The 16,013-nt window shown below is 38.7% G+C and overlaps 1 protein-coding gene across 3 annotated transcripts in view; it reads left to right on the top strand.

Moving 5' to 3' along the window:
• The first annotated feature begins 54 nt into the window (after positions 1 to 54).
• ndufaf6 (NADH:ubiquinone oxidoreductase complex assembly factor 6) overlaps positions 55 to 16,013 on the top strand; it is a 38,977-nt gene continuing 23,018 nt past the window's right edge. The window contains exons 1-6 of one of the 3 annotated variants that reach the window (XM_039807233.1): positions 55 to 464; positions 2,345 to 2,444; positions 3,099 to 3,221; positions 4,291 to 4,347; positions 5,439 to 5,541; positions 6,882 to 7,015. In XM_039807233.1, coding sequence (XP_039663167.1) covers positions 274 to 464; positions 2,345 to 2,444; positions 3,099 to 3,221; positions 4,291 to 4,347; positions 5,439 to 5,541; positions 6,882 to 7,015 — 708 coding nt within the window. In that variant the 5' untranslated portion in view covers positions 55 to 273. Of the gene's footprint in view, positions 465 to 2,344; positions 2,449 to 3,098; positions 3,222 to 4,290; positions 4,348 to 5,438; positions 5,542 to 6,881; positions 7,016 to 16,013 lie in introns of all 3 variants that reach the window. The other 2 variants (XM_039807234.1, XM_039807235.1) reach the window with 2 other exon arrangements.

Raw genomic sequence — 16,013 nt, 5'->3', positions numbered from 1 at the left:
CGGCAGTTTAGTTCAATTTCCGGTAACGTTGTGAGTCACCTGCTATTTTACTTTGCGAGTTTAACATAATATCTTCCACATATATATATGGTCGTTGTTATTTTATGCGATAGTTTCCAGGCGTGTGTACGTCAATATATGATTTACAACTCATCTGCTGACATTTCGGCAGCTCTTATAATCAAAAAGAAGCGGAATTAAAAGCCCGGCGGTGCCGGGGGAATGTTTTTAACGTGACACAAGGTTTATAAGGGGTGAAAGCTGAAGGGGAACATGGCAGCTGGCATCAGTGCTATACATGGGTTATTAAGCAGTAAAACCTCGCTGTATCCCGCTCTTCACAAACAGATTTCACCCAGCTGTGTTCGTATTAAAAGAGCGGCTGGTATACAGAGTGTGAGAGCGGCAACCAGCGCGACAGCAGACTCACAAATCAATGAAAAGTACTGCCTGGATCTGGTGAGGTAGGTCTGGCTGCACTAAACTGCTAACAACACAAGCTAGCTAAAGTTGAGTTAATCTACACTAACGGAGCAGATACAACAGCATCATTTACGGCTGGACACGTCCTGATAAGTACCGCCTTCTAGTTTAAAGAGATAATAGCATTCCTTCAAAGAAATAACCTATACATTATAGAGTAAAACTTGTAAGCAGAGAACTCCACGCCGGACTCCATTCAAATTATGTGGTATAAATGTAGACAACGCAATAATTCATAACACTAATAACATATTTTGAAAACTTCATATGTTCCTTTTAAATATTTTGTGTACAATGTTCATTTCGGCTCCATTCAGCTGATCAAGAAGCATGCATTTAAGTGTATATTTTTCGATTTCTTAATTAATTTAAAATTAGCCTAAGTTACCCATTCTTTTCAGTCAGTGTTCAATCAGAATAGACAAAAAAACATTTACCTAGCTTCACAAGCTGGTGTTATCATTCTTGAAAATCATCATTATTAAATTTGTTTCCCTGCTCTTTAAATTTGTTTTTGAAAAGAAAAACGTTGATTGTATGTGTAAACCTATACATATAAGAATATCTACTTTGGAAATGTGTTTTTAAAAAAAACAGCTGTTCTGCAAATACAGCTGTAAAAAAACAACTTTTGGCTAAGCGATTGGGGTGATGATTGATCAAAAATTTCATGTCTTGGTTTTCAAAAAAATATATAATAATAATAATATGTTTTTTTCTTTGATAAATATTGTATAGGCCTTTTTCACGGCAGACATGTTGACATGTCATAGTAGAAAAAAAGGAGTATTCAAAACCATTAATGATGGCTGCATTCCACTTAGGAGAGGTCCTGGTATTAAACCATTACTGATGGCTGCATTCCACTTAGGAGAGACCCTGGTATTAAACCATTACTGATGGCTGCATTCCACTTAGGAGAGACCCTGGTATTAAACCATTACTGATGGCTGCATTCCACTTAGGAGAGACCCTGGTATTAAACCATTACTGATGGCTGCATTCTACCAATTTAGGGAGACCCTGGTATTAAACCATTACTGATGGCTGCATTCCACTTAGGAGACCCCTGGTATTAAACCATTAATGATGGCTGCATTCCACTTAGGAGAGGTCCTGGTTATTATTAAACCATTACTGATGGCTGCATTCCACTTAGGAGAGGCCCTGGTATTAAACCATTAATGATGGCTGCATTCCACTTAGGAGAGGTCCTGGTATTAAACCATTAATGATAGCTGCATTCCCATTAGGAGAGACCCTTGTATTAAACCATTAATGATGGCTGCATTCCACTTAGGAGAGGTCCTGGTATTAAACCATTAATGATGGCTGCATTCCACTTAGGAGAGGTCCTGGTATTAAACCATTAATGATAGCTGCATTCCCATTAGAGAGAAACCCTGGTATTAAACCATTAATGATGGCTGCATTCCACTTAGGAGAGACCCTGGTATTAAACCATTAATGATGGCTGCATTCCACTTAGGAGAGGCCCTGGTATTAAACCATTACTGATGGCTGCATTCCACTTAGGAGAGGTCCTGGTATTAAACCATTACTGATGGCTGCATTCCACTTAGGAGAGGTCCTGGTATTAAACCATTACTGATGGCTGCATTCCACTTAGGAGAGGTCCTGGTATTGTGCATGCTGACTCACTGAAATATCTTACTGGGACACTTGATGGAACTGAGCCATCGTTAAGGTTATCAATTTCAGCTGGGCTTTTCCTACTATGACAAGTCAACATGTCTGCTGTGGAAAAGCTCCATTGGCCCACTTACTTTTGTGCCTCTGGCTCTGAACAACATTATGGTGAAAGTAAAAGCTCTACTCTACTCCACGTTCTCCTCCTCAGGTCCAGAGACTATGACGGCTTCGTGTCCTCCCTCCTCCTGCCAGAGGAGGCGCGGCGCTCCTCTTTGGCTCTGAGAGCCTTTAATGTGGAGCTGGCACAGGCAGGTAGTCCTACAGAGGAAGGATCACTGATTTTAAAAACTGCTGCTATACTTGTACTTAGAGCTGGGCAATATATCGATATTGTTTCGATATCGTGATATGAGACTTGATATCGTCTTAGAGTTTGGATATTGTAATATGACATAAGTGTCTTTTCCTGGTTGTAAAGGCTGCATTACAGTAAAGTGATGTCATTTTCTGAAATTACCAGACTGTTGTAACTGTTCTATTATTTGCCTTTACCCACTTAGTCATTACATCCACATTAATTCAATTCAATTTTATTTATAGTATCAAATCATAACAAAAGTTATCTCGAGACACTTTACAGATAGAGTAGGTCTAGACCACACTCTATAATTTACAAAACCCCAACAATTACAGTAATTCCATTACTGATGATTATTTATCAAAAATCTCATTGTGTAACTATTTTGTGAAAGCCCCGATAGTCAACACTACAATATCGTTGCGGTATCGATATCGAGGTATTTGGTCGAAAAAATATGGTGATATTTGATTTTCTCCACATTGCCCAGCCCTACTTGTACTACTACTACTGTTACTGCTGCGGTTGTATTACTGTCACTGTCACCTTTTTTTAAACTAGCTTGTCAAACCGTTGCCTTTTTATATATTTGCTTCTCCACAAGGTGAAGGACTCTGTTTCCCAGAAGACCATTGGTTTGATGCGAATGCAGTTCTGGAAGACGGCCATAGAAGAAATCTACAGAGACGAGCCTCCGAACCAGCCGGTCAGCGCCGAGCTGTGGCGGGTAAATATCATCCTGCAGAGAGCAGAACATCCAGTCACAATACATGTTTGGCTTCAAATGTATAAAAGTAACTGTGTGCACATCCCACCTTCTGGCAGGTGCAGGACAAATGAAAATACTTAAAACGAAAAGAATGTAATGTCCGCAACACTGCTTTAAACTCCCAAATTTAATATAAAATGCAACGTTTCGACCCAACTGGGTCTTCTTCGAACAACAAAATGGCTCACACATTTGATGTGTGAGCCCTACATATATCCCTTCATCAAATGTGTTCACCATTTGCCTGAAGAAGACCCAGTTGGGTCGAAACGTTGCGTTTTTATATTAAATATGGGAGCTTAAAGCAGTGTTGCGGACATTACATTCTTTTGGCTTCAAATGTAACCTGGGAGGAACGGAGGAGAGAATTTAGGCAGGCAGTACAGTTAAACGCCATGTGTTATTGTGCAGTGCCGTCCCAGCTCTCTGAAGTTCCTGTCTCCCTGAAGGTGTGCTGTATTTAAACTCGTGCTGGAGGTGTGTACGCATTGTCAGACCTTCCTCCACAGCGCTGCGGAGGAGGGTCTGGCTAGTCCACACAGCATTCCGGGATGGGAGAAAAACGTGCTCTGGTTTATTAAACCAATCAAAATCTTCTTGGGCGGAGCTAAGCATCGGACGGAGCCACGGTGCCTCTGCAAAATAGCCTCTGGAAGGAACTTGTTTTGGTGGAACTTGTGCAAAGCAAAGGGTGGCTACTTTGAGGAATCTAAAATATAAGACATGTTTTCAGTTATTTCACACTTTGTTGTTAAGTACATAATTCCATATGTGTACATTCATAGTTTTGATGCCTTCAGTGAGAATCTACAATGTAAATAGTCATGAAAATAAAAAGGAAACGCATTGAATGAGAAGGTGTGTCCAAACTTTTGGCCTGTACTGTAAATCTCATTTCCGTTTTAAATGTCCCATTCTTTTTCTGTCTTTGACCAGCTTCACAGTTAACTGAGGGGACATCAAATAGACTAACCGCTGCAGTGAAGTGTTAATTCAGCTGGTTAACAGTCTGGATGATGTCTTGCAGGCGGTGAGGAAACATTACCTGACCAAGAGATGGCTGCTGAGGATCATAACGGAGAGAGTAAGACCCAACTCCTCACGTTTACATGATCCCTAGTTATCCTGATGAGAGCAAATCCGCCCCTTTGCATGTATATATTTAAAGTTTTTATGTTATTTCAGGGTAGGCCTGCACGATTCGGGGAAAAATCTGAATCACGTTTTTTTTTTTAGCTTAGAATTGAAATCACGATTCTCTGTCACGATTTTTTCCATTCCACATTGCGCATCCCCACAAGCCTGTAAACATAGAGGCTTCAATGAATAAAGAAAATAAAGTACATACTGGCCATTTAAGTACAGTAGGCTACCAAAAATAGTGATCTATTACACATTTAACTAAATATGGCCCTGATACAGGCTCTATCTGTTCTCCTTGAACATGTCTTTTCATAATTAAAACATATCAATGTCAAATGCTTTCAATAAATTAATTGAAGGAGAGAAAAAAAAAGTCCTTTTTAAAAATTAAATCGTGAATCGAGATCGCGAATTTATAACGATTTATTGTGCAGGCCTATTTCAGGCTTAATGAGAAACTTTTCTCCTAAAATATTTTCCGTCTTTTCTGCAATTTTGGGACTTGATTGTTTCGCTGGATGTCTTCACCCTTTTGGTTGAACTATTCAGTTTATAGACATATGTGGCCATCCCAAGTAGGGCTGTGCAATTAATCGAAATGTAATCGTGATTATGATTTCGGCTCGCCATGATCACAAAAACAGAATAATCGAGAAAAACAATTATTTAGCTCATTACGTTTGGCAAGTAAACTCTTATTTTCTCTTTTCTGAATGAAAAAATAGTTTAAATAGGACAAGTATTGAAGCAAAGTTGTGTGTTGTTTTTTTTTTACTGTTGATTTATTGAACTTTTTCCACAGTTTTTTTTTTTTTTTTTAAGTTCAATGATTACAACATCTTTCCAGAAGTCAACAAGTAATCGTGTTAAATTATCATGATTTCAATATTGACTGAAATAATCGGGATTATATATTTTTTTCCATAATCGAGCGGCCCTAATCCCAAGCGGACAATGTCGTGTTTTAAACCACTGCTTTCTAACTAGTTACCATTTAGGTCACCAGCTCATCCAAACCGTGTGTTTCACCAGGAGAAGGATCTGGATGACCGAGCCTACAGAAACCTGCAGGAGCTGGAGAAGTATGCAGAGAACACACAGTCATCTTTAATATACCTGCTGCTGGAGTGTTTAGGTAAGGATTTTTCATTAAAAAAAAAGCAATTTCCCCATACATTTTGTGTCTCTTTGTGGGTTTTTGTGTCTCATTTTGGTACGTTTTGTTTCCTTTGGGGTTGTTTTGGGTCTCTGTGGTCATTTGGCGTCTCTTTGTAGTCTGTTTGTGTCCCTTTTGTGGTAGTTTTGCGTCTCTTTTATACATCGTTTTGGCCCATTATTATTACCATATCTTTGTCTTAAACGTTGGAAAAGCTAGAGCAGATAATACATAACACTCAGAAAGTTTAAAGACTACAATCTGCAGTCAATAAATCTGAGAAAAGTCTTTCAGTTACATTCATTCGGCTTAGGTGCTGCCCAAAACTGCTCGGCTGCTGCACCTAAACCTTACACTGGCAGTCTCGCATAGCCAGCTCTATCTCCACAGCGCTGTGGAGGAAGGTCTGGCTACACCATAGATGCATTCTGGGATAGGAGAAAAAAAAAACCCCGCTCTGGGTTGTTTGCATTTCTTCAAACCAATCAGAATCGTCTTGTATGTGGCGCCCATTGAGCAGCTCCACTGGAGCGGTTGGAGGTTAAGGGTCTTGCTCAAGGGCACCTCAGTGGTGGTGATGAGGGAGGGGACAAGCGCTGCTCTTTCACTTTCCCCACCCAGATTTTATCCTGTAGGTTTGGGTCACAAGCTTGCGTCTCTAACCTGTAGGCCACCACTGCCCCAAGTTTTGGTGGAACATTTGCGCCCCGCAAAAGAAAACGCCACATCCAATATTAAATGAAGTTAACTGTTGACACAACACAGTAACGTGAGATATTTAAATGAGCTGATACATGGTTAAATCTCATTGGCTCTCACCAGTGTATCTCCGTGTGGACTTCATCCACAGCAATCCCACCAATCAGTCCCAAAACCTCCCAGTTAGAGAGGAAACACCCTAAACATGTTCTTTATAAATCTTTACAATCATTCCCCGAAAGAACCGAGCAGACCTGCCTTGTTGCACCATCCAAACTTTGTTCAAAATGTGCCACTTTCAGCGTGTAGCGCGCTAGCTCAAAAGTTGTTGTTGTTTCCCCGAAGCGAAGGGAGTTTGAAAACGGCAACACACGGAGAGCAGACAGTGAGGGACATCACGCTCCGGATGTCAGGCAGTTATCCTGGAGATGTGATTCTGTTGACCTACAGACTATGTTTGCGCCCCTCCTACTGATAGGTAGGTAGGTAGGTTAGTTAGTAGGTTTTGGTCTTCAGTGGTGAGAACTGATGAGGACAGGTTACAAACCAGGCTCCAACAGGAGAATTTGGATAGTTGAAGTGCCTGTTATGTGTTCATTTTTGTATTTATTTTTTTTTAGGGTTGAAAAACGTCCATGCAGACCACGCAGCGAGTCACATCGGTAAAGCTCAGGGAATCGTGACGTGTCTGAGAGCGACTCCTTATCACAGCAGCCGACGGAAAGTCTACCTACCCATGGACATCTGCATGCTGGTGAGTCGGCGCTTCGCCCTGATAGCAACTCTTGTTTGAAACTGTTCAGCACTGAAGGCAAGGCAATTTTATTTGTATAGCACATTTCCGCAGGGGTGCAACTCAATGTGCTTTACATAAAACATTAGCTAGAAGTTCAATACAAAATTAGAAATAGTTGATACAGAATTAAAACCATCCATACAAAAAAAACAATTAAAAATAGATTGAAAACAAAAATAAAAGAATAAAATTCCCAATACAGTGCAGTACAAAGAATTAAACATAAGCAGTATCAAAAAGCAAGGTCTTCAGCCTTGTTTTAAAAGAACTGAGCGTGGGTGCCGATCTACAGTTTACCGGAAGTTCATTCCAGGAGAAATTGACCAAAAAGATCCCAATATCTCAGGAGGCACAGGCCTTCAGTGTAGAGCCCGACCGATAAAGGATTTTTAAGGCCGATATCGATACAAATATTTGGTGATTTAAAGAGATACGCCACCGTTTGTTGAAATAGTTCTTATCACGGTCTCCCCTGGCTGTAGATAGGTGGGCCAATACATTTTTTGTCTCAGTGCAAGTAATTAGGTTGTTTTTTTTTTGTCTTTTGTTGGCTCACTTTTACTCACAACATGCTAACCGGCAACATAGGATTCCATTCACTACGCTAAGCTAACTAGCGGTGGCGCTGCCGGTGTTGCACCGGACTAAAACGATGCATGCACAAAAAATGCGTTGGCCCACCTATCTACAGCTAGGGGAGACCGTGATAAGCCCTATTTCAACAAATGGTGGCGTATCCCTTTAAAAATCCGATCTATCGGCCGATATATATTTAAAAAAAAAAAGAATCCAGAAACGTGTAACAAAACATAAACAGATTTCCCCAACATTAGTTATTTGTAGTTATTTATGAGTCCTCACTAAAATAATATAACACAGTTTAAAAATTAACTTGTTTGGTTTATTGTCACAACAGAACATCAAAATATATTAAAGTTCTGATAAATAAAATGTATAAAAATACAAATTTAAGATGTGAAACTTAAAGTCCTTTGAACAACCCCCAAAACAAAAAAAAATCTGTGTTGCCAATAGGGAGGTTGTAGAGCGCCCTCTGGTGGACTATGCAACACCAACACTCAGAACATGGTTGAAGGGGGTTTCGTCCATTTTTTCATTATAAATGCCGATACCGATAGTTTGTAAAGTGCCTAATATCGGCGGGGAACTCTCCACTCTCCATTGACTTGTATTGCGTGAAGGTTTCCTCCTCATTAATTTTGACTGCTAGCAAACAGAAAAATGCCTAAAAGCTGCCGTGTGGTGACATTTATGGTGCGTTCTATTATTTATCCGTGTCGGAGTTCCGACTAGGAAAACAGACGTTGCCTAGCAACAAGCACCATTGGCAGTGATGCCAGTAATGCGTTGATTAGTAACGCGTTACTCTAATCTGAGCACTTTTTTCAGTAACGAGTAATCTAACGCGTTACTATTTCCAAACCAGTAATCAGATTAAAGTTACTTATCCAAGTCACTGTGCGTTACTATATTTGTCATTTTCCTTAGTAAAAATATATATTTTTGAAGTCACGTATGCGACAAGTCACGTTTTCAGCATGAGGACAGGTCATGTGTACCATGCAGCGACACAAACGTAAACAACAATGGAGGGAGGAGAGAGATGGAAATACAGTCACTATTTTGAGTTTGTGTTTGCTAAAGACGGCAATATTAAGGTTGGTTGTACACTCTGTGCTGGTGGCGACAAAGTGCTATCTAGCTACAAAAACACTACGTCAAATGTGAAGAAACATTTGGTGTAGCAGCGCTGCAGTCAAACTCACAGAGCAAGTCGCAGCAGGTGGTGCGAAGCAGAGAGGAGGTCCCCCCCCACCACCCAAACAACCAAAGCTGGACTTCTGCAAAACCAGTAAGTGGGGGAGAGTTGAAGAAGTTGGCCGGGCAGTATGTTGTAGAGGAAATGCTGCCCTTAAACACGGTTGACTCTCTTTCGTGCCATAATAAACCAGATCCCTACTACTGGCAATGCTGAGCTGCCTCACAGTAAACCGGTTGTCATCTTTATGTTGAGGCTGTGGGGGGGTTGTCGGCAGTTGCTGAATGTAACTAATAAAGTAACTTGTAATCTAACTTTGTTACTTTTAAAATCAAGTAATCTGTAAAGTAACTAAGTTACTTTTTCAAAGTAACTAAGCAACACTGGCCCTGTGTGACTTGTAGTATGAATTGTTGTCATTGTTTTTGGACCGCTTTGGCTGTTTAAATGAAGACTTTAATCACTCGTATTACTGCAATACCTTACTGCGTCCGTTTCTCTGCCTGTTGGTATGGGAATCGGTCTTGTTGTTGTGAGTGCAATATTGAACGAAGCCTTGTTTGCTAACGTGGCTAGCGTTACTACTCGGCCAGTGCTACCATAGCAACAGCTTTCCGGGTGGTGTCCATGTTTTTTTCTCCGACTCGGACGTGCAAAACATACCAGAACGCTTGAAGTGTGGAAATGACGTCCTATCCGAGGTCCGAGTCGGTTCGTTGAGAATAATAGAACGCACCATTACTACCGACATTTGTGAAGAACCCATCACTTAAGTTTATAAGCTGTCGTCCCGCTTTTTAGGAAGACAAAAGTGGATACAGACGGGAGGAATCGGCAGAGAGAACGGAAGACCGTGGGATCCTGACACTAAGCTAACGTTATGTCCGACGTTACGCTAGGGCTGGGCGACATGGAGAAAATCAATTATCGCGATATTTTTCACCAAATACCTCTATCGATAACGCAACGATATTGTAGTGTTGACTAATGGTGCTTTCACAAAATAGTTACACAATGAGATTTTTGAGAAATAATCATCAGTAATGTGGATATTAGAGGTGTTGAAATGAATCAAATAATCGATGCATCGAATCGTGGACGTGGACGATGCCGCATCGATAATCGGCCGGCTCATAATCGATGATTTCTGTTATTAGAGCACTGCAGGATGTTTTGTTTTTGAAGCTTGAAAAGCTATGAATTAAATATCCTGCATGGTTTTCATAGAAACATGTATTTGACGCATCGTGATGCATCGAGATATCGAATTGAATCGCTGACATGATAATCGTAATCAAATCGGGAGACAAGTGAAGATTCACACCTCTAGTGGATGTAATGACTAAGTGGGTAAAGGCAAATAATAAAACAGCTGGAACAGTCTGGTAAGTTCAGAAAATGACGTCACTTTACTGTAATGCAGCCTTTAAAACCAGGAAACGGCAACACGTATGCCATATTACGATATCTAAGACGATATCTAGTATAGTATCGATATAATATCGATATATTGCCCAGCTCTATGTTTTAGCTTAACTTACAGACCTATAGTTGGCCTATAACTGACATTTAGATATTTGACTTGGTAATCGTGCTTGCTGCAAACGTAACGTGTTCCCATTCTTCCTGCTGCTTCCTCACGTCTGTATCCACTTTTGTCTGTAAAACCAGGAAAAGACAACACTTATACCATACAGTACAGGCTAAAAGTTTGGACACACCTTCTCATTCAATGCATTTCCTTTATTTTCATGACTATTTACATTGTAGATTCTCACTGAAGGCATCAAAACTATGAATGAACACATATGGAATTATGTACTTAACAAAAAAGTGTGAAATAACTGAAAACATGTCTTATATTTTAGATTCTTCAAAGTAGCCACCCTTTGCTTTTTTTGATAACTCTGCAAACCCTTGGTGTTGTCTCAATGAGCTTCATGAGGTAGTCACCTGAAATGGTTTTACCTTCACAGGTGTGCTTTGTCAGGTTTAATTAGTGGAAGTTTTTCCCTTATTAATAAAAAAGCAAAGGGTGGCTACTTTGAAGAATCTAAAATATAAGACATGTTTTCAGTTATTTCACACTTTTTTGTTAAGTACATAATTCCATATGTGTTCATTCATAGTTTCGATGCCTTCAGTGAGAATCTACAATGGAAATAGTCATGAGAATAAAAAGGAAACGCATTGAATGAGAAGGTGTGTCCAAACTTTTGGCCTGTACTGTATATGCCATCCAAAAATCTAAGACAATATCTAGGCTCATATATCCATATCGGTATTACATTGATATATTGCCCACCACTAGCTACTAGAGCTGTAATGGGGCCTTAAAAGTTAGGCCCAACGAGGCCCGACAAAGATCTTCAGCTCTACTAGCTCCTACACCATCTGTCCCACATAGAGAACAACCAACTGCTGCTGTTAGAGGATCTGAGGTGGGGAGAAGGTTTATACTGTGCAGAGAGATTTGGGCTGCAGCATGAAGCACGCAGGCCCTGCCCGTAAAATCTTCAGATGGAGGGTGATGCTTTTGACCCGAGGCCTAACTGAGCGCGCTCACCTCACGTCCCCTTCACTCTGCTGCCTGAAGAGGGCGCTGTCGATACACAGGAGCTGCTCTGCACTCATACATACTGTGTATAGTTCCTTCTCTCCTCTGTGACAGTTAACTGAATATCTTTGAGTTGGGGACAAAACGAGACATTTGGGGACGTCAGCTTGGGCTTTTTGGGATATGCTGATCCACAGTTTTCCCATTTTTTTTTTTTTTTTCCTGACATTTTAGAGACCAAACAACTGATCCATTCATCCAGAAAATAATCGACAGGTTAATCAACAGTGAAAATGATCGTTGCAGCCCTATTTATGTGTGAGCTGAAATGATTGGATTAGTTCATTAGTTGATTAACGTTTACATAAAAAATGTTTTTTAGCAAAAAAGCCAAATATTTTCACGTTCGAGCTTCTCCAATGTGAAGATTAGCTGCGTTTCTAGTTTTTTTTTTTTTTTTAATCTTTTTTTTCAAACTGAATCTCTTCAGAGTTTAGAATGACAACTTAAAGAAAGCTGAAGGAAACGGACAAAGAAAGACATGCATCTGAAGCTACGTTCTGCGGCACCGGAGCCATCTCGGAAGTGGAACGTCGCGGATATAGACTACACAAAGACAGACATAAGTACAGATAAATAGAGGAAGAAATATATATATATATATATATATATATATATATATATATATATATATATATATATATATATATATATATATATATATATAATGACAGGTATATAAAACTAAAGTAAGAACAGAAGAAAACAAATTTAAACTACACAAAAGCACATGGGAGCCAAACATTGCATATTAAAGCGACAGTGGTACGACTGATGGCAGCAGAGTCAGCACATCAGACTGATTACCTAGTGTTGTAGTGAAGTTTTCAAAGTAGATCGAATAGTTCAGGGGTCTTCAACGTTTTTTTAAGCCAAGGACCCCTTAACTGAAAGAGAGACGGATCAGGGACCCCGCCCTACTACATATATTGTATAAAATGAAGTTGCATATTAATCTGTTCCTACAATAACTTTAAGGGCCGCCTAAAGCATTTACAGATACCTTTTTTGTGTATAATACTAAGCTATTCAAATAGCCTAATAATTGTTGGCATGATTTTATAAATCATGTTTTAATGTTAACCCTTAAATGTGAAACAAATGTGAAACAGTCAATCCTTTGGGATGAACAGTATCTGTGGATGGCTACCTTAGTGACTACATTACCTATAGGCTGGTAAGTCTACCATTAGTGGGGATCTATATTTGCTAATAATATGTTGGAATCATGTTAAGACTTTAACATTTTTGAAAACAATGCTTTAAAAAAACTTAAATTTACTTGTAGATTGGATTGTAAGCCGATGGTTTAAAAGTCTGGTGGGTAAGTTGGCTCGGAGGTAGAGTAGTAAGTGTGTTGTTTTTTTGTTTTTTTTTTACTGGTAGTAATTTAGAAAGTTTCTTTGTGTTCCTGATGTGTCACTCAACTCTTTTCCCCTCTCCTAAAATACTACCTGCGTCATTCTTTCCGTCTTTCCGTTGACCCCTCGGGCAGTTTCTCGGGTTCAAAATGTTCTCGGAACAGATATTGGCTCGTTATATTTGTCCCCAGAAAGAGATGAGGTCAAATAACTTTGCGTCAGAGCCTCAATTCAGTCTACAGTCTGCAGGTGTTAAGTAAAGAATATGTGCTTATTGTCATCATTGATTAATCTGTCGATTATTTTCTGGATGAATGGATAATAAAATATCAGAAAATGTGAAAAATGTGTTTCCCAAAGTCCCAAGATGATGTCCTCAAATGTCTCGTTTTGACCACAACTCAAAGATATTCAGTTTACTGTCACAGAGGAGAGAAGACACTAGAACAATATTCACATTTAACAAACCGATTATCAAAATAGTTGGCGATTAATTGAGCGATTGACAACTAATAGCTCCCTCTCTGCATGCTCTAAATATTTGAGTGAATAAATGTAGTTCCATGAGATGAAAGGCCTTGCAAAGAAATTATTATTATTGGTAGTATTATTCATTCTGCTTGTCATTCTTTAAGATGTCAACATCAGTGGACTGAGATGTTCCATCTGGTTGGCGTTGGTAAATTAAATTAAGAATCCAATCAAATACATAAGAAGCTGGGTCCAGACTAGTTCAATGATCGGCAGTCAGATTATTATTATTATTATTATTATTATGAGGGGGGGGGGGCATCAATCCAGGAGTGGGCTTGTGAGAGGACTAGAGGGTAGGGCTGCATGATATATCGACTCAATATCGTTATCGCGATATCACGTTGCGCAATATTATATTGAAAGTGTCTCGATAAGTATGCAATATTTAGTTTATTTTGTGGAGCGCTGCGTCCCGTCCGTTGGCTGTGTGGCTTAGTTGGGTTTGATGTAGAGCTTGAATCGCTGTAATGGTCACGTCTCATTGGCCAGTTACCGTGCCACGTGCACATGTTAGTGCACTATATACTGTCCAACCAGTCAAACATGTCCTGTTCTCTTTATATATTATATACTGTCCAACCAGTCAAACAAGTCCTGTTCTCTTTATATATTATATACTGTCCAACCAGTCAAACAAGTCCTGTTCTCTTTATATATTATATACTGTCCAACCAGTCAAACATGTCCTGTTCTCTTTATATATTATATACTGTCCAACCAGTCAAACATGTCCTGTTCTCTTTATATATTATATACTGTCCAACCAGTCAAACAAGTCCTGTTCTCTTTATATATTATATACTGTCCAACCAGTCAAACAAGTCCTGTTCTCTTTATATATTATATACTGTCCAACCAGTCAAACATGTCCTGTTCTCTTTATATATTATATACTGTCCAACCAGTCAAACATGTCCTGTTCTCTTTATATATTATATACTGTCCAACCAGTAGAACATGTCCTGTTCTCTTTATATATTATATACTGTCCAACCAGTCAAACATGTCCTGTTCTCTTTATATATTATATACTGTCCAACCAGTCAAACAAGTCCTGTTCTCTTTATATATTATATACTGTCCAACCAGTCAAACAAGTCCTGTTCTCTTTATATATTATATACTGTCCAACCAGTCAAACATGTCCTGTTCTCTTTATATATTATATACTGTCCAACCAGTAGAACATGTCCTGTTCTCTTTATATATTATATACTGTCCAACCAGTAGAACATGTCCTGTTCTCTTTATATATTATATACTGTCCAACCAGTAGAACAAGTCCTGTTCTCTTTATATATCATATACTGTCCAACCAGTCAAACAAGTCCTGTTCTCTTTATATATTATATACTGTCCAACCAGTCAAACATGTCCTGTTCTCTTTATATATTATATACTGTCCAACCAGTCAAACAAGTCCTGTTCTCTTTATATATTATATACTGTCCAACCAGTCAAACAAGTCCTGTTCTCTTTATATATTATATACTGTCCAACCAGTCAAACAAGTCCTGTTCTCTTTATATATTATATACTGTCCAACCAGTCAAACAAGTCCTGTTCTCTTTATATATTATATACTGTCCAACCAGTCAAACATGTCCTGTTCTCTTTATATATTATATACTGTCCAAACAGTCAAACATGTCCTGTTCTCTTTATATATTATATACTGTCCAACCAGTCAAACAAGTCCTGTTCTCTTTATATATTATATACTGTCCAACCAGTCAAACATGTCCTGTTCTCTTTATATATTGTATACTGTCCAACCAGTAGAACATGTCCTGTTCTCTTTATATATTATATACTGTCCAACCAGTAGAACATGTCCTGTTCTCTTTATATATTATATACTGTCCAACCAGTCAAACATGTCCTGTTCTCTTTATATATTATATACTGTCCAAACAGTCAAACATGTCCTGTTCTCTTTATATATTATATACTGTCCAACCAGTCAAACAAGTCCTGTTCTCTTTATATATTATATACTGTCCAACCAGTCAAACATGTCCTGTTCTCTTTATATATTATATACTGTCCAACCAGTCAAACAAGTCCTGTTCTCTTTATATATTATATACTGTCCAACCAGTAGAACATGTCCTGTTCTCTTTATATATTATATACTGTCCAACCAGTAGAACATGTCCTGTTCTCTTTATATATTATATACTGTCCAACCAGTAGAACATGTCCTGTTCTCTTTATATATCATATACTGTCCAACCAGTCAAACAAGTCCTGTTCTCTTTATATATTATATACTGTCCAACCAGTCAAACATGTCCTGTTCTCTTTATATATTATATACTGTCCAACCAGTAGAACATGTCCTGTTCTCTTTATATATTATATACTGTCCAACCAGTAGAACATGTCCTGTTCTCTTTATATATCATATACTGTCCAACCAGTCAAACAAGTCCTGTTCTCTTTATATATTATATACTGTCCAACCAGTCAAACATGTCCTGTTCTGTAGACATGGTCCTTATTTATATATTAATGTTGGACCAGTCCAATATGACATATGTCAGTTGTAATAAACCTTGTGTTGTAAGAAAACTTGCTTAATTTTTTATTAATCTATTTTCATGCATTTTCCCGTAACTTTTGTAATTTTACATGTGTACATGTACAACAATATTGAAATTA

Source organism: Perca fluviatilis, chromosome 7 (assembly GCF_010015445.1).
Source record: "Perca fluviatilis chromosome 7, GENO_Pfluv_1.0, whole genome shotgun sequence".
Taxonomy (NCBI): domain Eukaryota; kingdom Metazoa; phylum Chordata; class Actinopteri; order Perciformes; family Percidae; genus Perca; species Perca fluviatilis.
Note: the sequence above shows the minus strand (reverse complement) of the source record. Positions and strands in the feature narration are given on the sequence as shown.